The sequence below is a fragment of the Panulirus ornatus genome, chromosome 30 (assembly GCF_036320965.1).
Source record: "Panulirus ornatus isolate Po-2019 chromosome 30, ASM3632096v1, whole genome shotgun sequence".
NCBI classification, from domain to species: Eukaryota; Metazoa; Arthropoda; class Malacostraca; order Decapoda; family Palinuridae; genus Panulirus; species Panulirus ornatus.
In genome coordinates, this window is record NC_092253.1 from 22,153,994 (window position 1) to 22,175,126 (window position 21,133).

The window sequence follows — 21,133 nt, forward strand, 5'->3', positions numbered from 1 at the left end:
CTGTGCTTTTCACTGCTTAATGGTTTTAATTTTGTAGATAGTGTATTATTTGATATTAATTTCATTGTTTAAACTGCTTTTTATGTTCAACCCCTTATTATAAGCAAGTACCTAAGTGTAAGGCCATAAGGTTTTCTAAGCCTGAGACCCTTCATACAGTCAATTTTAATGGAGTTCCTGCTCATCGCATAATCCACATTGGGCGTCTTCACAAGATTCTCATTGATTGGGGTTGTACATTTACCAAACTCCTGAGTAAAAAAATGTGCTTACAGCTTGATGGATATTCTCAGAGGTTGCCTAGTCAACCAAGACCACAAGACCTCAGTCGGGAGGACATGACGCGAGCAGACGTCAAGGCTATACAGAAGGAAGCTGTCTTGTCTTATGTTAAGGTGAGGTCACCGCTCCTCACAACAGGTTGTGGTATAGTGTAACAGTGATAAAAACGTCTTCAAAACACACAGGCTTTCATATAAGTTCAAGTTCAGAAGCAGAATTGAACTAAAAAACTTACCATTAATCAGGGAATTATTTTTCTGTGTGATAGATTGTGGATGCCATAGTAAAAGAAATTTTATATTATTTTTTAAACTCCATACTTTCCTGATAAGAAAATGATGTAAAGGGATCATTTAACTTTAGTTTAATTCAAACTGTATTAGATTTAAAAGTTTATGGGTTTCTCAGCAGTTTTCTTATGTATGAGGGTCATTGATCTAATTAATCCGTGTTGTTCCTTCTGTCATGAAACATGACTTTCTTCTTTTGAAATTTCATAGGGTAAGGGGTATTTATATCATTTATAAAACTGAATGCAGTAAGCAAAGAGTGAGAAGTGTTACATACAAATGCAGTTAGAGCATTGTAAATTCATCATTAGTGTACTGGTCAAGAAAGATAGGTAAATTTCTAAATATTCTAATGAACATAATGGTATGGGTATACTGGTTAACTGTCTTAAGGGTGAAGTTTTAACTTGACTGAAGGACTTGCTTATATCATCAGCTTAACCATTATAACTTTTCCATTCTGTGCATGGAAATACCATAAGCAGTTAATATGCTTTGTGGAAAAGCATTTCACAAAACATATTCCATTTTTCTCATATATTTCTCCATTGGTGATCAGTCACATATCATCTGAGAGCCTTTGTGCCCATCACACACAGACCTTTTTGAAGATGTATCATTAAACTGAAAGGTTCAGTATTTCATCATTGTTTGTGTAACACATTAACAATGAAATGCAGAAGTAATCTTGTATAAGATTGAATCTTCTATCCACCATCTCACCTCCTTTCTGCTCTTCAGATAATACACTCCTAGGTATCTAAATCACTTCACTTCCTCTAGTTTTCCCCATTCATATTCACACCTCAGCTAAACTGTTCCTCAACCCTGCTAAACCTAATGACCTTGCTTTTACTCACCATTACTCTCACATTCCCCCTTTCACATGCTCTTCCAAACTCAATCACCATACTCACCATTATTCTCCCATTCCCCCTTTCACACACTCTTCCAAACTCAGTCACTAACTTCTGTAGTTTTTCACTCAAATCTGCCACCAGTGCTGCTGTATCACTAGGAAACAACTGGCTTACTTCCCAGGCTGCATACTTCCCCCTCTGCTTCATTGTCCCATCCATAAGCAAATTAGAGCCATATTGATAACACAAACCCTGCTACAGACCGACCATCACTTGGAACCACTCACTGTTTTCTCTCTATACTTGTATACATGCCTTACACCCTTGATAAAAACTTCTTACTGCTTCCAGCATCTTTCCTCCCACACAGACCTTCCTCAAGGCATCTCAATCAACCCCATTACATGCTTTCTCCAGATCTGTATATGCCACATACAAATCCATCTGTTTATGTATTTATCACACACATTCTATAAGACAAACACCTGATCTACACATCATCCTCCACCTCTAAATCCACACTGTTGCTCCCAAATCTGATCTCTGTACATGCCTTTACCCTCTCAATCAGTACCTTCCCATACAACTTACCATGTGTACTCAACAAAATTAGACCTCAGTAGTTTAAACACTCACCTTTATCTCCCTTGCCTTTATACAGTGGCACTATAAATGCATTCAGCCAGTTCTTTGGTACCTTTATCTCCCTTGCCTTCATACAGTGGCACTATAAATGCATTCAGCCAGTTCTTTGGTACCCCACCATAAGTATAACAAGGGAAAAATTGCTACTTGCAAATATGTAGTAGATACGGTATTCATCAAACTGTTAAAGAATGCAATAACTCTTTGGGAAAATATGTAAAAAGTGCAGATGATTATCTTGTTACTATAAAGTCTGCAGTCATGCAGGTCAAAGCCTCAAATGGTTCAGTTGATTGGAGGAGCAATGGCTGAGCTTGGTCCTAAACCATGCTGTGGAGGTACAGACAAACCTCTAAAAGCAGTCTAAGATGCACTTTTAGTAATTTGTGGTTCATTTGTCTTTTTAAACTTTTCATTTTATCATTTGGGTTTGCATATCTCAGAGAAGCATAAACAGAGCTCACATAAGGTCTCAGTTTGATGACTGGTAGTACGATACAGTGGAGAAACGTGTATAGAATAAATTATTTATATATCGTTCTTTGTAGACCATTAGTTCATTAGAGTTACTAACTTTATTTGTTCTCTTTGTCAATAAGTGTCTCAAAGGCTAATGTTGAGATTGCATGTGTTATCTGAAAAACCGTCTTTGGTGTCACAGAAGAAACTTGTCTTCCATAAAAATTCTGCCTTCATTGCTCTTATCTTGCACTTTGAAATCAAGCCTGAGGATCTGCCTGTCTGTTTATTACCTTTTTTCAGTCACACTGCAATACAGATGGTTTTGGTCATGTTAGTGGACTGCATTTCATTATGCAGGTCAACAAGAATTATCATGAAATCTAAAAGTTATTGCTTGTAGTTCATGATTATTCAGGTATGAGTTATAATTCTTATTCTCATTTAACATCTGATGCATATTGTAATAATGATATAGGCATTTAGTATTCATAATTCTATAATTGGCTTTTTTAGTTCATAAGTGGCTTTTTTAGTTCATAATCTCATAATTTGCTATTTTATTTTATGATCTCATAATTGGCTATTTTACTTCATAATTCCATAATTGGCTTTTGCAGTTCTTATACATAATTAGGGTTGGTTGCTTTGAAAAAATTCATAATATGCTGCTTTCTCTTTTCTTTTTTTATTATAATCACCACATTCATTCAGTCATGTTAAGTTGCTTGGATTTCTTTACACATAAATGTCCTTCCGTATCTTCTTTTCACAGCAAGATGACTATGTTGTTCCCAGAATTCATTGAAGTTGGGTATACTAAGTACTTGAAAAGATTTGGTTACTAAGAAAAAGATCTTATTAAATCTGATATTCTCTTTGATAAATGTGTGCACTTGACAGTGTCTCAACTCTAAAATGAACTTGAAACTGGCATCAGATTGTCACAACAATTCAGAACTTTCTAAACAATAGACAGACGTCAGATGTAAAAACTCATAAAACTTGTTTCCCATCAAGATAAAGCATAACCGCTTGTTTAGTATTTTATATACAGAATTAAAGAGAGGGTTTATGGTGATTTACTTATCATTTCATATTGTTAGTAGCCATTTGATAAAATCATTTCAGGTCAGTTTATATCAAAAATTCTTTTAAAAACAAGAAATGGCAAATTATATTTGTATGGTTTTGACATTGCCAGAACAATGATCACTAACTCTCATGAATGAGATTTTGAGAATGATAAGATTTGACACCTCTTAATGGATAGCACTAGCTGATACAGGAAACTCCTCATAGTAGTGGTGTGCTGTTGGGCTCAGTTTGGGACTGTTACTCCTCTTGATCAATGTAGACAACTTATCAGATGGACTGGATTCAGACATGAACATGTTTGTTGGTGAGCCAAAGTCATGTGGATAGTGAAGAATCATGAGCATTGCATTGGCTTACAAGGGGACCTAGTTGGACCTCAAATCTGGTCTGATACATGGTTGGTGAAACTCAGTTCAAGTCAGTGCAAAATAATAAGGATGGTTCACTGCAAATGAAAGCCTTCATATGACCTATGTCTGTGGAAATAAGATGCAGAAATATCTTTGTAAGAGAGCTTTGGCTTCAACATTGTGCCTAAATGTGCTCCAAGTTAGGAGAATTGTTAAGGAGACAAAAATTGTCTATCTGCATATATTATAAGCACATGGATAAGGAAATGTTCAAGCTATTCATGGCATATATTAGACCGAAACTATATGGTATGCTTCCCAAGTTTGGCCACTGCACTTAAAGAGGCACAAAGATTTGATTGAGAGGGTCCATAGAAGGGTTCCAAAGATCATGCATCAGGGTAATGGAAGGTTGGAATAAACTGAGTGATGGAACTGTGAATGTTGGAAGTATACAAAAGTTTGAAAAAAAAATGTTTGGTGATAGAGAAAGATCAAGAGATAAGGTGTTTTGAATGTGTAAAATTCTACCTCATTACTAAAGTTATTGCATTCCTCTACTTTTGACCTGAAGTAGTGATGATGAGGTTATTTACACATGAAATGAATTTACTGGAGCAAAAATGATATAGTTTTATGTTAACATTCCTTGCTGACTTTGTATGTAACACAGTACACTCTGTATACAACAAATGGATAAGAATTTCCATGTTCAGGTATTTTTTTTTTTTTTTTTTTTTTTTTTTTTGCTTTGTCGCTGTCTCCCGCATTTGCGAGGTAGCGCAAGGAAACAGACGAAAGAAATGGCCCAATCCACCCCCATACACATGCCTTGATTCAATCCACTGACAGCACGTCAACCCCGGTATACCACATCGCTCCAATTCACTCTATTCTTTGCCCTCCTTTCACCCTCCTGCATGTTCAGGCCCCGATCACACAAAATCTTTTTCACTCCATCTTTCCACCTCCAATTTGGTCTCCCTCTTCTCCTCGTTCCCTCCACCTCCGACACATATATCCTCTTGGTCAATCTTTCCTCACTCATTCTCTCCATGTGACCAAACCATTTCAAAACACCCTCTTCTGCTCTCTCAACCACGCTCTTTTTATTTCCACACATCTCTCTTACCCTTACGTTACTTACTCGATCAAACCACCTCACACCACACATTGTCCTCAAACATCTCATTTCCAGCACATCCATCCTCCTGCGCACAACTCTATCCATAGTCCACGCCTCGCAACCATACAACATTATTGGAACCACTATTCCTTCAAACATACCCATTTTTGCTTTCAGAGATAATGTTCTCGACTTCCACACATTCTTCAAGGCTCCCAGAATTTTCGCCCCCTCCCCCACCCTATGATCCACTTCCGCTTCCATGGTTCCATCCGCTGCCAGATCCACTCCCAGATATCTAAAACACTTCACTTCCTCCAGTTTTTCTACATTCAAACTTACCTCCCAATTGAATTGACCCTCAACCCTACTGTACCTAATAACCTTGCTCTTATTCACATTTACTCTTAACTTTCTTCTTTCACACACTTTACCAAACTCAGTCACCAGCTTCTGCAGTTTCTCACATGAATCAGCCACCAGCGCTGTATCATCAGCGAACAACAACTGACTCACTTCCCAAGCTCTCTCATCCCCAACAGACTTCATACTTGCCCCTCTTTCCAAAACTCTTGCATTCACCTCCCTAACAACCCCATCCATAAACAAATTAAACAACCATGGAGACATCACACACCCCTGCCGCAAACCTACATTCACTGAGAACCAATCACTTTCCTCTCTTCCTACACGTACACATGCCTTACATCCTCGATAAAAACTTTTCACTGCTTCTAACAACTTGCCTCCCACACCATATATTCTTAATACCTTCCACAGAGCACCTCTATCAACTCTATCATATGCCTTCTCCAGATCCATAAATGCTACATACAAATCCATTTGCTTTTCTAAGTATTTCTCACATACATTCTTCAAAGCAAACACCTGATCCACACATCCTCTACCACTTCTGAAACCACACTGCTCTTCCCCAATCTGATGCTCTGTACATGCCTTCACCCTCTCAATCAATACCCTCCCATATAATTTGCCAGGAATACTCAACAAACTTATACCTCTGTAATTTGAGCACTCACTCTTATCCCCTTTGCCTTTGTACAATGGCACTATGCACGCATTCCGCCAATCCTCAGGCACCTCACCATGAGTCATACATACATTAAATAACCTTACCAACCACTCAACAATACAGTCACCCCCTTTTTTAATAAATTCCACTGCAATACCATCCAAACCTGCTGCCTTGCCAGCTTTCATCTTCCGCAAAGCTTTTACTACCTCTTCTCTGTTTACCAACTCATTTTCCCTAACCCTCGCACTTTGCACACCACCTCGACCAAAACACCCTATATCTGCGACTCTGTCATCAAACACATTCAACAAGGGGAGTGGGGGAGGAATGGGACGTATTGAGGGAATCAGTGATGGATTGCGCAAAAGATGCTTGTGGCATGAGAAGAGTGGGAGGTGGGTTGATTAGAAAGGGTAGTGAGTGGTGGGATGAAGAAGTAAGAGTATTAGTGAAAGAGAAGAGAGAGGCATTTGGATGATTTTTGCAGGGAAAAAATGAAATTGAGTGGGAGACGTATAAAAGAAAGAGACAGGAGGTCAAGAGAAAGGTGCAAGAGGTGAAAAAAAGGGCAAATGAGAGTTGGGGTGAGAGAGTATCATTAAATTTTAGGGAGAATAAAAAGATGTTCTGGAAGGAGGTAAATAAAGTGCGTAAGACAAGGGAGCAAATGGGAACTTCAGTGAAGGGCGCAAATGGGGAGGTGATACAAGTAGTGGTGATGTGAGAAGGAGATGGAGTGAGTATGTTCATGTATACGGTAGCTTATTTTCATATTTTTGTTTTTGATAATGATTTACAAGCTCCCTACAATTGTCCATATATCTTGTGATAACTGGGCTGCAAATCTCTTAGTCACAATAGTTAGTTAAGTAAATGTCAACACTAGACTCTATTATTTTCACTCCCAGATGAAATAATTTTATTGTGATATTCTTCACTGTTACGACTGTATTCATAGGTTTTGCTTTAGTACAGTGGGCATGGGTTGAGGGTATGAACAAGTGATTCTTTATGTTTCTTACCTACCCAGTGAAAATTTTGAATGATGTTAATGGTGGTAGACAAACAATATTGAAAAGTTTCCTGTACCAGCCATTGGTGTCTATAAAGGGACATCAATGATTTTGTAAATTTTCGTTTTACCTCACTTGCAAAAGTTGAACAGGGTCAGTCCCATACCCACATGAGTATTCTGATATAACTTAGATTTCTTGTTTCATGCTTATATTGTAAGCAGAAAATGATGTATATTGATTAATAGTATATTCATCTACACATTGAAATGATAAGTAAATAAATGTGAATTTTTTATCTCAAGAATGCATCAAGCATTAGTAATTTTATCCTTTTATTGTTTTATGCAACAAAGCTTTTATTTCATCTCAGAAAACATTGAAGGCCAAGTAATTTTATTTTTCCTACATGTATTTCATTTCTGCCTGAGGTAGTATATCACTACCTTTTTATTTCTATGATTGTCTGTTCAGGTTTCTTTATAGTAAAACAGTAGAATGATTTGATATGGATGTTTTGCTTGAAGTTCCATGAACTTTTGTCTTTTATGTGATGCCTGTGGTTATGCAACATTCTTTTCTGTAGTTTATCAGGAATTTCCACCTACTTGGCTTTAGCTACTCCTTGTAAGAATTTCTTCATATTGTTTAAGGTAAGCGAATTGAAAGGCATCATCAGTGTGCATGCCTTGTACTATTTGATTATATAAGTGTAAGTTTGAAAAAGAGAAACATACCTAATCAGTATATTATTTATCCATTTCAGTCTCGTGTCAGTCCTACCAAAGGATCTTCCTCCAGTTCTCCGGATGTGAGCTTTGATTCTGGAGATGGCACTTCTTATCCCTCCAGTCATACTAATTCCTCTCATCCCCAACACAGTGTGCCACACACCATCTATTCATCTAGTCTATACACCAGCCAAAATGTTAGTTATCCAGTAAATGCACCTCAAGCAACCAGCACATCATATTCAAATAGTAGTAACCCATATACAAGTACAGGCCAGCATACACCCACATTGCCTCCTCAGACCATCACCAGTAGTACTCACACCACCCGAGGGAGTAGTAGTTCATTACCTAAGACACCCACTACAGTCAAAGCCAGAAAGCGGAGTGGTGGAGGACGGCCTTTTGATCCAGATTCTTCTCCTGCCCATCTCAGCTTTACATATAGACGGGAGTTGGAGAAACAACAGCATGAGAAACAGTTGATTGAGAATTTAAGAAATGTAAGTTTACATTGGAATGTGAGGGTGTCTGTGATTTAGTTCAGAGTAAGCAGTGTTGAATATTAACTTACCTCCTCTTAATGTACCATTGTTTGGTCATGAGCAAAATAACTAATGGGTGTGTAATCTTTTGCTTGCATTGTTTTAAGAGACAAGAGTTTTTAAACCAAAAATATTAATATAATAATTTTGTTCATTAAGTGTTGTATTTTGCAGCATTATGTTTAAGCATGTACCCAAGTTAACATAACATTAATATGTATAAGATCTTTATCTTTATGAACTTTATATAGCTTTTGGAGTAAAGATGATGTCTACATCTCTCCTGCACGTTGTAGAAAGCAACTAAGATGGATGGTAGTGGGGGGCTGGAAATTCTCAATCTAATAGTCTGTCTGTCCATATCTCTGCTGCCCATTCCCTCCTTGAATTCCTGTCAAGGCAAAAGAGTCTCCACTTATCCCTGTCCTTGCATGCATCCCTCGCATACACCATTCTATACATTCTTCCATAGTTTCTTTCCCTCCAGTGCTCTTCTACTCTATTTCCCTGTGTTACAGGTGCTCCTCCTCTCACACCAACCCCGTTAATTATACTGTGGTACACTCTTCTTGTAAACTCTCAGTCTTGTATTCTTTCCACATGCCCAAACCACTTCAAAGTGTTACATTTCAACTACTCTGTCACCCAACAGTTCATTCCCTGCCATACCAAATTTTTCATACACCCCTCCTCACAGTCAAAGCATTGGCTCCTCTTTCAAAAAGTCATTTGCTACAGGAAATGTTCGAGATGAATGGATATATGCCAAGTAAGACTGCTATTTAGAAAGGGTAATAAATCATTGCCTGGCAACTATCATCCCATTAGCTTAATGGCCATAGTTAGGAACCTGTTGGAAACTATCATTCAGGATAAGATTGTAAACCAATTAGAGAACCACCATTTTCTAAATAATTCTCAGTGTGGTTTTTGTCGAAATCACTTGTTTGACAAATCTTTGTGATATCTCTTATGAAATAATCAATTTGTATGAAGAAAGTTAAGCAGTTTATGTCAGGCATTATGATTTCCAAAAAGCATTCAGTAAGGTTTCTCATCAAAGGTTACTAACAATAGTTAATCCATGGATGCCTGACATTTATGATCTACATCACTGCATGACGGGTCGATGTGATCCCATCCAATATTTTTCATTGTGATATGTGAAGGAATGATATATACTATGTGTATTGGATGCAACTTTATTATACAAGATATCTGATAATTGATGCAAAATGATAAAGATTTAACGAAAAACATAGCAACTCATAAATGGAAACTTATCTCCTTTAACAGCATGAAACACCATTGTGGGGTCTGTTTCACCACATGAGTGACATGTTACAAAATGATGTTCAGGGCATATAAATTCACAACACAGCTTGCATTTTGCCCTGGTTTTTCTGTCTTTATTCCTTGGGCACACAGAACATCTCAAATGTTTCTTTGAAGAAACAGATGCAGTAACTCAGCCCTGTCCTGAACTGCAAGAAGCAGCACCAGCATTCCTGGCCTCCCGTTACTTGTGACTTAACACCATGCCCAGTTCAGAAAGAAAAAGTTGTCTCTTGTGGCTCTTGCCCCTGTGATGATCTGGAAAAGCGTATGTGTAGAGAACAAATGCATTTTAGCATGCCAGATCAACCAAGTTACACCAAATGGAAACATTCCATCTCTTACTCACATATTTTTCACTGTACATACAAACTCTCTCATCTACTTAGTCAACACCTCCTTTAGTTGAATATTGTTAATGCAGTATCACTTTTCTTTATTTGCAGTCACTCAGTTTCTGATATTTGTGCTGTCTCGACAGTAAAAACACTTTATAAATTTTCTTGGCCTTATACGAAACTATTCATACTCATTCTTCACTATAGGCAAAAACACTTTGAAACAATATCTGCTTTATCTCCCGCAGTTACATTGGCACCTCCCTTCCATTACCACAAATAGATCCTTTGGATTAAATTTTTTGTGATGCACTGTGATGGAAGCTCTCTAGCTAATTTCAATCCGGTGAAAAAATTGTCACATGTGACATTTCTTCCTATTCCATGCAAGTGAGTTGTGAGCTTTAGAACAACATATATTCCTAATTCATGAGTACTCTTTTCATCTTTACCAGTGCACATTTCAGTATTTGATAAGTGATATGTGTCAACATCTGCCAGAACCCAGAATTTTAAACATTTGGCCAGTTTTGGTGGCATGTACTTAATGTACCTACAACGTCCCCTTTATGGATACAATTGCTCATCATCAGTAACACACTCACTATTTTGGTAGCATCATTGAGAATTTTCTACAAATCCATCTAACAGCAAGTGAACAGCAGCAAGTTTATCCCTAGACAGTCTGCTGTTTCGTGTAGCTGGGTTATCAAAATGTATTACTCTGCGAATCTCTTCAATTCTGTTGATTGCCATGGTTTTGGAAAATATAGAAGGGCCAAATGAGGGATTCCACAATTGCCTCTGCTAAATTTTTGCTTCTGTAGACTCCTCTTAGAATACACGAAGCCTGCATGAGCATGAAGTTCATCAAGTGTTAGTAGTTTCCATTCATTGTTCATCCATTTTCCTTGCATGTTTGTTTCATTCATAATAGTAGTTATTTTACTGTTGTCAAAGATAAGGTCAAAAGCAGATGTGTCTTGAGTTATTCTATTAGCAGCATATGAAGTGATTCCAGTTTGTGTTGTCAAAACATTCAATGAAGCCATACGACCTTGGCTGGATGGAGCTGTCAAACACCACTTATCTCCTGATGGTGCATACATAAACTCATCATCTCATGTGGCAGCACACGAGATCATAGCAGTAACATCTGTTTAACAGTCATCACTGGTAATATGGTCATCTGTACCAGAACAGTCAGCTTAAATGTTGCCAAGAGGAGGTATAAATTTGTCATCACTTATATCATCCAACTCTTTGGCTTTGTTTCTAGTTGCTGATAGATCCTTGATTTGTCCATCATTCAATTTTTTTGAAGAGACATGTTAGAAGTACAGCAACATGATGTGGTACTGACGCAACCCTTGCAGTGAAACCTGAGCACTTGCTTATTGAACGTATTCAGTATGCTTGTTGTTCTGGATGTTTGATATGTGTAATGTTTTGGAATGAAACAGATTTATTCATTTTGTTCATGTTTTTATTAGAGCATTCTAATAAGATACTCTAGTCCTGCATTATTGCAACTATTATATTTTGTACTACTCATATTTAGAAGATAAAGCTCATATATTTCGAATGAATTACTTGGGGTTAATTAGACCCCAGTCATGCATTGATGATGAACTGGTTTATAACACGCCAGATCAAAATTGTTGGGAGTTACAAAGGCATTCACAGAAAGAGAATGATAAATTATGAAAAGTCACAAGGTGTGAATCTGTTTCAAGCACCCTAATGAAAAATATTGGACGTTTTGGCAATGCTGGAGGTAATATGACTCCACAGGATAAGTCACATGGTATTGAAGGGGTTTTACTTCATTGGTTAAGAAAGTGGCTGACTGGTCGTAAACCAAGAGGAGTGGTTAATGGGCAAACCTCTCAATGATTAGATGTAACAAGTGGTATGCCACAGGGATCAGTCTTAGGACTGGATCTCTTTCTCATATATATTAATGATATTGATAATAGGCTTCACTGTAAGATCATAAAATCTGTGAATGATTGTTGGGAAATAAATCTGCAACAAAAATTGAAAGTCTGCAACTTAAAACTGATGTAGACAAAGTAATGGACTGGGTTAACTGGTAGCATATGAATTTTGATATTGATAAATGCACAGTTTATGAAACAACTCACTGGTGCATCCTCATATGAATATTGTGTTCAGTTTTGGTCACCCTACTTGAGGAAAGACAGAGCCGATGGACAGAAAAAGGGTGAACTACTAAATGATTTCTGCCCTAAAAAAGAAAATTCCATGTGAGCAAACTAGATGGATTAAACCTATTTAGTATAGAAATCTAATGGAGACATTCAATATAAATAAAGGTTTCAATAATCACGATTCAGTGAGCTACTTAAGGATGGATTCGTCTGATTTCACTCTCAGCAAAAGTTTTAGCTTGAATGAGTCAAATTAATTTTTCTTCAACTGGATTGTTAATGTATGGGATTATTTACCAAAGTAAATTGTGAATTTTTTTTTCTAAAGGCTCTAGTTATGGACAATAGTCCACATCACGGTCGGGCCGTAATTGAAATGGGAAAAGAAAAACAAGGGAAAGTATTTACAAATTTTGGAGGAAGTGAAGAACATATCTTGAAATGTGCTGGGTCATAGTTATTGAGGAAAGACATGAGAAGTAGAGAGTTCCAAAGCTTCAACATGTAGGGAAAGAAGTAATTATCAAAACGGCCCATCATTAAGTTGCCAATGGCCACACAATGATCATGTGATGCAGCAGCTTGCCAAGTATTGCATGGTCTAGCTAATGGTGGGGGCACACAAGCCGCCAGCTTTCGGGAGCAAAACCCAAAGTAAATACCTATAGAAGACAGAAAGTGAACTAATGCAGCGTTGGGCAAGGGGCTCAAGTTTAGAAGTTAGCCTAGGAGAGTTTATAAGTCAGACCACTTTTGACTCAACTCTGTCAAGTAAGGATGCAGAGCTAGAACCACCCCAAACATGAGAGCAGTACTCCATACAGGAACAGATCAATCCTTATATAAACAGAGCAGCATGTACAGAAAAAAAGAAATTTCAACATCTAAACAGGACACCCGGTTTCATAGAGGCAGGCTTGGCTATTCCCGTAATGTTGGGTTTCCAAGAAAGAGTGGATGTTACAGTAGTACGAAGTATGTTCATTGAGTCAAGAGGTGGAATTACAGAACTGTCAAAGGAGAGATAAAAGTTGTGATGAGTTTCAATAGAGAGATGGGTAGAAATTGCATCTTAGAGGCATTAAACTTAACAAGATAGTGTGTATCCCAATGAGATGTTCTGTCCAAGTCTTGAGTTTATTGAGGAAGCTGTGTTAAGATGAGATGCAGGTCGAGTAAGAGAAGTGGGAGCAGAATTTAAGTATGTGGATGAATGCATTGTTGAGTCGTTAGCATATGAGTGCATTGGATTATTTGTGGAGGAGAGGAAATCGATGAAAAAAAGGAGAAAAAATGTAGGAGACAGGACAGAACCTTGAGGGACACCACTGTTGATGGAGGAAAGGAGGAAAGCTGATCCACCAACAACCACATAGATAGATCGGCTGTAGAGGAAGTTGAATATGAAAGAGCAAAGTGAGAGAGGGAATCCAAACGAAGGGAGCTTAGAGATGAGACCCTGAAGCCATACCCTGTCAAAAGTCTTAGATATGTCAAGGGCAACTACACATGACTCCCCAGATGACCAGACATTAATAAGATTTTCCTTCGGAATCCATACTGGTGATGAGAGAGAAGACTGTGATTTTGGAGGTGTCTAAAGGATATGGGAGTTGAGGGATTCAAAGACTTCGGAAATGATGTTTATTTTGCTTGTGGATGGGGTGGTGAGGGTGATAAATGCAAGAGTTATGGAGTCTGTAAGGGTTTGAGGGTGTTCTGGGAAGTGAGTCAGTTGTTTGTTGAGACAGCACTGTGGTAGATTCAAGTATTCAGGTGACAAACCATAGAAGTTGGTTACTGAGTTTGAAAGTGTGTGTAGAAGGAGGAACTTCAATGTAAATGTGAATACAAGCAAGGTTATAAGGTTTAGTAAAGTAGAGAGACTGGTTACATGGGGGTATAAGTTTGAATGGAGAAAATTTAGACGAAGTGAAGTGTTTTAGATACCGGAGAGAGGACATGACAGTAAAAGAAACCTTGGAAGCAGAAGTAAGCCATAGAAAGAGTGAGGGTGCAAAGTCTCAGTGATGTTGTATGTTTGCGAGGCATGGGCTACAGATGAGGATGTAGGAGGGTGGATGTGTTGGAAATGAAATGCTTAAGGACAGTATGAGATGGGAGGTGGTTTGACCAAGTAATAAAAGTACTAGAAAGGTGTGGTCATAAAAAGAGTACTGTTGAAAGAGCTGAAGAGAATTTGCTGAAATGATTTGAACATATAAAAAGGAATTGCGCAAAAGATGCTTGTGGCATGAGAAGAGTGGGAGGTGGGTTGATTAGAAAGGGTAGTGAGTGGTGGGATGAAGAAGTAAGATTATTAGTGAAAGAGAAGAGAGAGGCATTTGGACGATTTTTGCAGGGAAAAAATGCAATTGAGTGGGAGATGTATAAAAGAAAGAGACAGGAGGTCAAGAGAAAGGTGCAAGAGGTGAAAAAGAGGGCAAATGAGAGTTGGGGTGAGAGAGTATCATTAAATTTTAGGGAGAATAAAAAGATGTTCTGGAAGGAGGTAAATAAAGTACGTAAGACAAGGGAGCAAATGGGAACTTCAGTGAAGGGTGCAAATGGGGAGGTGATAACAAGTAGTGGTGATGTGAGAAGGAGATGGAGTGAGTATTTTGAAGGTTTGTTGAATGCGTTTGATGATAGAGTGGCAGATATAGGGTGTTTTGGTCGAGGTGGTGTGCAAAGTGAGAGGGTTAGGGAAAATGATTTGGTAAACAGAGAAGAGGTAGTAAAAGCTTTGCTGAAGATGAAAGCCGGCAAGGCAGCAGGTTTGGATGGTATTGCAGTGGAATTTATTAAAAAAGGGGATGACTGTATTATTGACTGGTTGGTAAGGTTATGTAATGCACAGATGACTCATGGTGAGGTGCTTGAGGATTGGCGGAATGCGTGCATAGTGCCATTGTACAAAGGCAAAGGGGATAAGAGTGAGTGCTCAAATTACAGAGGTATAAGTTTGTTGAGTATTCCTGGCAAATTATATGGGAGGATATTGATTGAGAGGGTGAAGGCATGTACAGAGCATCAGATTGGGGAAGAGCAGTGTGGTTTCAGAAGTGGTAGAGGATGTGTGGATCAGGTGTTTGCTTTGAAGAATGTATGTGAGAAATACTTAGAAAAGCAAATGGATTTGTATGTAGCATTTATGGATCTGGAGAAGGCATATGATAGAGTTGATAGAGATGCTCTGTGGAAGGTATTAAGAATATATGGTGTGGGAGGCAAGTTGTTAGAAGCAGTGAAAAGTTTTTATCGAGGATGTAAGGCATGTGTACGTGTAGGAAGAGAGGAAAGTGATTGGTTCTCAGTGAATGTAGGTTTGCGGCTGGGGTGTGTGATGTCTCCATGGTTGTTTAATTTGTTTATGGATGGGGTTGTTAGGTTGGTGAATGCAAGAGGGGCAAGTATGAAGTCTGTTGGGGATGAGAGAGCTTGGAAAGTGAGTCAGTTGTTGTTCGCTGATGATACAGCGCTGGTGGCTGATTCATGTGAGAAACTGCAGAAGCTGGTGACTGAGTTTGGTAAAGTGTGTGAAAGAAGAAAGTTAAGAGTAAATGTGAATAAGAGCAAGGTTATTAGGTACAGTAGGGTTGAGGGTCAAGTCAATTGGGAGGTAAGTTTGAATGGAGCAAAACTGGAGGAAGTAAAGTGTTTTAGATATCTGGGAGTGGATCTGGCAGCGGATGGAACCATGGAAGCGGAAGTGGATCATAGGGTGGGGGAGGGGGCAAAAATCCTGGGAGCCTTGAAGAATGTGTGGAAGTCGAGAACATTATCTCAGAAAGCAAAAATGGGTATGTTTGAAGGAATAGTGGTTCCAACAATGTTGTATGGTTGCGAGGCGTGGACTATGGATAGAGTTGTGCGCAGGAGGATGGATGTGCTGGAAATGAGATGTTTGAGGACAATGTGTGGTGTGAGGTGGTTTGATCGAGTAAGTAATAATAGGGTAAGAGAGATGTGTGGAAATAAAAAGAGCGTGGTTGAGAGAGCAGAAGAGGGTGTTTTGAAATGGTTTGGTCACATGGAGAGAATGAGGGAGGAAAGATTGACCAAGAGGATATATGTGTTGGAGGTGGAGGGAACGAGGAGAAGTGGGAGACCAAATTGGAGGTGGAAAGATGGAGTGAAAAAGATTTTGTGTGATCGGGGCCTGAACATGCAGGAGGGTGAAAGGAGGGCAAGGAATAGAGTGAATTGGATCGATGTGGTATACCAGGTTTGACATGCTGTCAGTGGATTGAATCAGGGCATGTTAAGCGTCTGGGGTAAACCATGGAAAGCTGTGTAGGTATGTATATTTGCGTGTGTGGACGTATGTATATACATGTGTATGGGGTTGGGTTGGGCCATTTCTTTCGTCTGTTTCCTTGTGCTACCTCGCAAACGCGGGAGACAGCGACAAAGCAAAAAGAAAAAAAAAAAGGAATGCCTGACTGACATATGAAAAGGAATGCCTGACTCCAAGGGAGTCCATATAATTTCTTTGCTACTGATAGTAGTGCAGTCTGGAAGTTGATGGAACCCCTTAAGTGCTAAGGGTCCTGTGGTTATATGATCAGAATAAGCAATATATGTTTAGCATATATCAGATAGCTATAAGCAGGGCATTTAGTTGCTTGTGCTGTCTCTGCTACAAGGGAGAAGGGCAGAGAGGGAAGAGACAGTGATAAGTGAGTTTGGCACCTTTGTTCTTTCTTCACTACCATTCAGGTACCTAATCTCATCCAAGAGCTTTCATAGCTTTGCAGCTCATGCTTGTAATGTGTCATGTGGTCTTCTAGTTGTTCTGCATTTTTCACACCACCTACCACACTCACCAGCAACATGCTTAATCATTGCTCCCAGAAGTACAGTATAATTTATGAATCTGAGAATGTTTCACATATTTTACAGATCATAGAAACAAGACTGAAAGTGTCATTACCAGCAGATATATCTGCAGCTTTGATGGATGGAGTAGTCCTTTGTCACTTAGCAAACCATGTTCGCCCACGATCTGTGTCCTCCATCCATGTTCCATCCCCAGCTGTGGTAAGAACTAAGTCCGTTACTGTGCAGAATAGTGAAGATATTTTTTTGTAAGTCTAATGGCAAGTTGAGGATGCATGGTTGAAATATTATCCAGGTTCTATACCATTATAGAGTAACCCTCCATTTTTGAAAACACCTGAGTGTTGATAGTCAGCAATCAACCAACTGACTGCAGCTGCTTCATATACTATGTATCTCCAGTGTGGCATTTTTGAGGAAAAAATTAGATTTTTTTGTCTCACCATTCTAAAGTAAATATTTATGGAAACAAATTATGAAATGAATTACATATATAACAGTGAAGTAAAACTTAATGCATATGTGTGCTTCAACATCAGTTGTGCAATGTATCACTCTTCATGTTGCAGTAGTATATACATTTCACCATGTAATTATATCATAACTTTCTACTTTCCAGTGACATATGTTCTACTGTCCATATAAATGTACATTTATTTATTTATTTATTATACTTAATCGCTGTTTACCATGTCAGCGAGGTAGGGCCAGGAAACAGACGAAGAATGACTCATCCACTCATGTACACGTATATATACATAAATGCCTTTACACGCACATATACTTACTTATAATTATCATTATATACATACATCCAGGTGAGGATATTCCCTCAAAGGCCCAGTCCTCTGTTCTTAATGCTACCTCGCTAACACGGGAAATGGTGAATAGTATGAAAAAAAAATATACATACATATACACAGACATATACAGATATGCACATGTACACATTCATACTTGCTTGCCTTCATCCATTTCTTTCGCTACCCTGCCCTACAGGAAAACAGCATTGCTATTTCCTGCTTCAGTGAGATAGTGCCAGGAAAACAGACAAAAAAAAGGCCACATTTGTTCACACTCTGTCTCTAGCAGTCATGTGTAATGCACTGAAATCACAGCTCCCTACCCATATCCAGGCCCCACAGACCATTCCATGTTTTACACCAGATGCTTCACATGCCCTGGTTCAGTCTATTGACAGCATGTCAACCCCGTTATACCACATCATTCCAATTCACTCTATTCCTTGCACTCCTCTCACCTTCTTTTATATTCAGGCCTTAATCACTCAGAATCTTTTTCACTCCATCCTTCCACCTCCAATTTGGTCTCCCACCTCTCTTTGTTCCCTCCACCTCTGACACATATATCCTCTTTGTCAATCTTTCCTCACACATTCTCTTCATATATCCAAACCATTTCAGCAGAGCCTCTTCCTCACGCATACTACTTCTGATTGTGGTTACATCAGCACACATTCAGACATCCCAGTCTGAGACTTCAAGGAGGATGAGCAGTCTTTGCTTGGCTACTTCATCTTCTTTAACTTTTAGAAATTGAAATACAAGGAGGAGAGGGTTTCCAACTCCTTACCTTCTTTAGTTGCCTCTTGTGACATCCAAGGAAATAATTAGGAAGTATTCATTCTTCCCTAAAGAATTAGCGAGGGTGGATGCAACCTTTCTTCATCCATTCCTGACAGCATCTCACTAACGTTGGAAATGACTGACGAGTATAAATACATGTATATATACAAGCACCTCATAATTTACACAAAAATTACATTCTTGAAAATGGTTAGGTACATCAAAAACCTGTAAATCAGACATTGCAAATAGTGAAGATTATTGGGGGGGGGGGGGGGTTGTTATAAATGAGACAGTACCAAATATTATACTAGAGAAAAGCTACAGCATAAACTTATTAAAAGATATGAAATGATAGAATCACTTGATAAACTGATGTAAGATAAAGAAACAAGCTGGCTGATTAAGTGTTACAAACCTGATATGGAAGAGACAGTCATGTGCACTGCAGACAGGATGATAGAAATACAACAATTATAAGAACTTGTTTAGGATGAGAAAAACAAGAAGATACCCGGACGTCAAGGCATGCATTCAGAAAAAGATTGCATTGAACAAGAGAAAACTATGTGACAGTATTGTAAGGAAAGTTAAAACTCCTTCAGCTAATAAGTGTGACCACTGAAAGAAATGGCACATTGTGGATAGGTTAGAACTACCAAGGAATGCATGACTGCTTAAGACCAGATATATGATGTCAAAACAATACTAGCATATATTTGTGAATCATTTCAAAGAAACCTACTAGCAGAGGAGACAGAAGCTGTGTATGGTATAGATACAGACCGTGAGATAGAAATTGAAGATGATGAGGTAAGTGTAATGGAAGAATTCAGAAAGTTACAAGCAACTCCTATGCCTAGTAAATATAATGAAAGCATAGAATTACTAGCTAGTCAGATGCCAAGTTCTTCAAAGATGAGTGGATATAAGGAAAAAAGTAGCAAAAAAAACTGTCAGTGAAAGACAGAGTTGAAATAGAGACAAGGGGAAAGGAAAGTGTATGTCGAAGAAAGAACAGATTTGTAAAGAAGGCAGAAGAGAATATTTACCTTAAAGGTAAAGGCAAGTTTAATAATGAATGTAGATATAAGCATCCAATACTCTAATGATATGTACTACTCTGGAATTTTCATACATAGTGTTGTAAGAATAACTGTGAGTTTATGCAGACACTGTGATAAATTAATGAAATGTAAATTTGGTTACAGTTACAAGTTTTTGTATCCATATGGATTAATAAAGTTAGACTTGGCTTATGATTGAGATGGAAGATATGTTCAGTAACAAATGGTGGCAATTGAATTAAAGAGAAGAAATATTGATAATCAGGGAAGATTTAGAGAGCAAGAGTTGGAGCAGAGAGGTTGCAAAGAAAAACCTGATGAATGATTTTAGGATTTGGAGAGGACTTGATGAAAGCAGTGAAACATGCAATCAGAGAGAGGACTGGAGTGACAGGTAATACAGACAAAAACAAAGGAAACCAAACAATTTAATGATGGAAAAGAAAGAGACAAAATGGAATGAGTAACAAACACATGTTTTTTTGTTTTTTTTTTATAGAGATGCTGATGGACTTTAGAAGAAAATGACAAAACCAGAAGATAGAAATCAAGATTTTTTTCAAAGGGCAATGAATATCACAAATGAATAAGCTTAGAAAAGGAAATTAGTAAACTGAAAATGTTATAAACAAATGTGTAAAATTTGATAACCGATAATTCCACAATTACAGAATTATGACAGATTGTCTTCGTCAACATAGTAATCATTAATCTAACTGAAACATGGATGAACGACTCACTTAATTAATACTAAGGCTTTTTTTGATGATGTCAGACATTTAAGGCTGACAGAGGCAAAATTAGACAAAGTGATGTAGTAGTTTATGTCAAGATGAAGTTGCAAGCAAACCTCATATTGATATTATAAGAAAAGTGAATCACTAGAAGTAAACATTCCAGCCATAAACGTGACTGAAATTGTAACTATCAGACTGCTTACAGCAAAAATGGCAGAGTTCTTTATAGTATTAACAGACATTTAGGATATATTGAAGAATATAAACGACCCAGCATCAACAATAATTTGGTTTGTTGACTTTAATTTTAATTTCATGGATGGGGTTGTTAGGGAGGTGAATGCAAGAGTTTTGGAAAGTGGGGCAAGTATGAAGTCTGTTGGGGATGAGAGAGCTTGGGAAGTGAGTCAGTTGTTGTTCGCTGATGATACAGCGCTGGTGGCTGATTCATGTGAGAAACTGCAGAAGCTGGTGACTGAGTTTGGTAAAGTGTGTGAAAGAAGAAAGTTAAGAGTAAATGTGAATAAGAGCAAGGTTATTAGGTACAGTAGGGTTGAGGGTCAATTCAATTGGGAGGTGAGTTTTAATGGAGAAAAACTGGAGGAAGTGAAGTGTTTTA

General features: G+C 38.1%; 1 protein-coding gene across 10 annotated transcripts in view; it reads left to right on the forward strand.

Moving 5' to 3' along the window:
• Lrch (Leucine-rich-repeats and calponin homology domain protein) overlaps nt 1–21,133 on the forward strand; it is a 313,181-nt gene that overhangs the window by 229,168 nt on the left and 62,880 nt on the right. For 5 of the 10 annotated variants that reach the window (XM_071679927.1, XM_071679933.1, XM_071679929.1 and 2 more), the window contains 3 exons: nt 276–395; nt 7,926–8,393; nt 17,188–17,325. In XM_071679927.1, coding sequence (XP_071536028.1) covers nt 276–395; nt 7,926–8,393; nt 17,188–17,325 — 726 coding nt within the window. The remainder of the gene's footprint in view (nt 1–275; nt 396–7,925; nt 8,394–17,187; nt 17,326–21,133) is intronic. The other 5 variants (XM_071679928.1, XM_071679931.1, XM_071679925.1 and 2 more) reach the window with 2 other exon arrangements.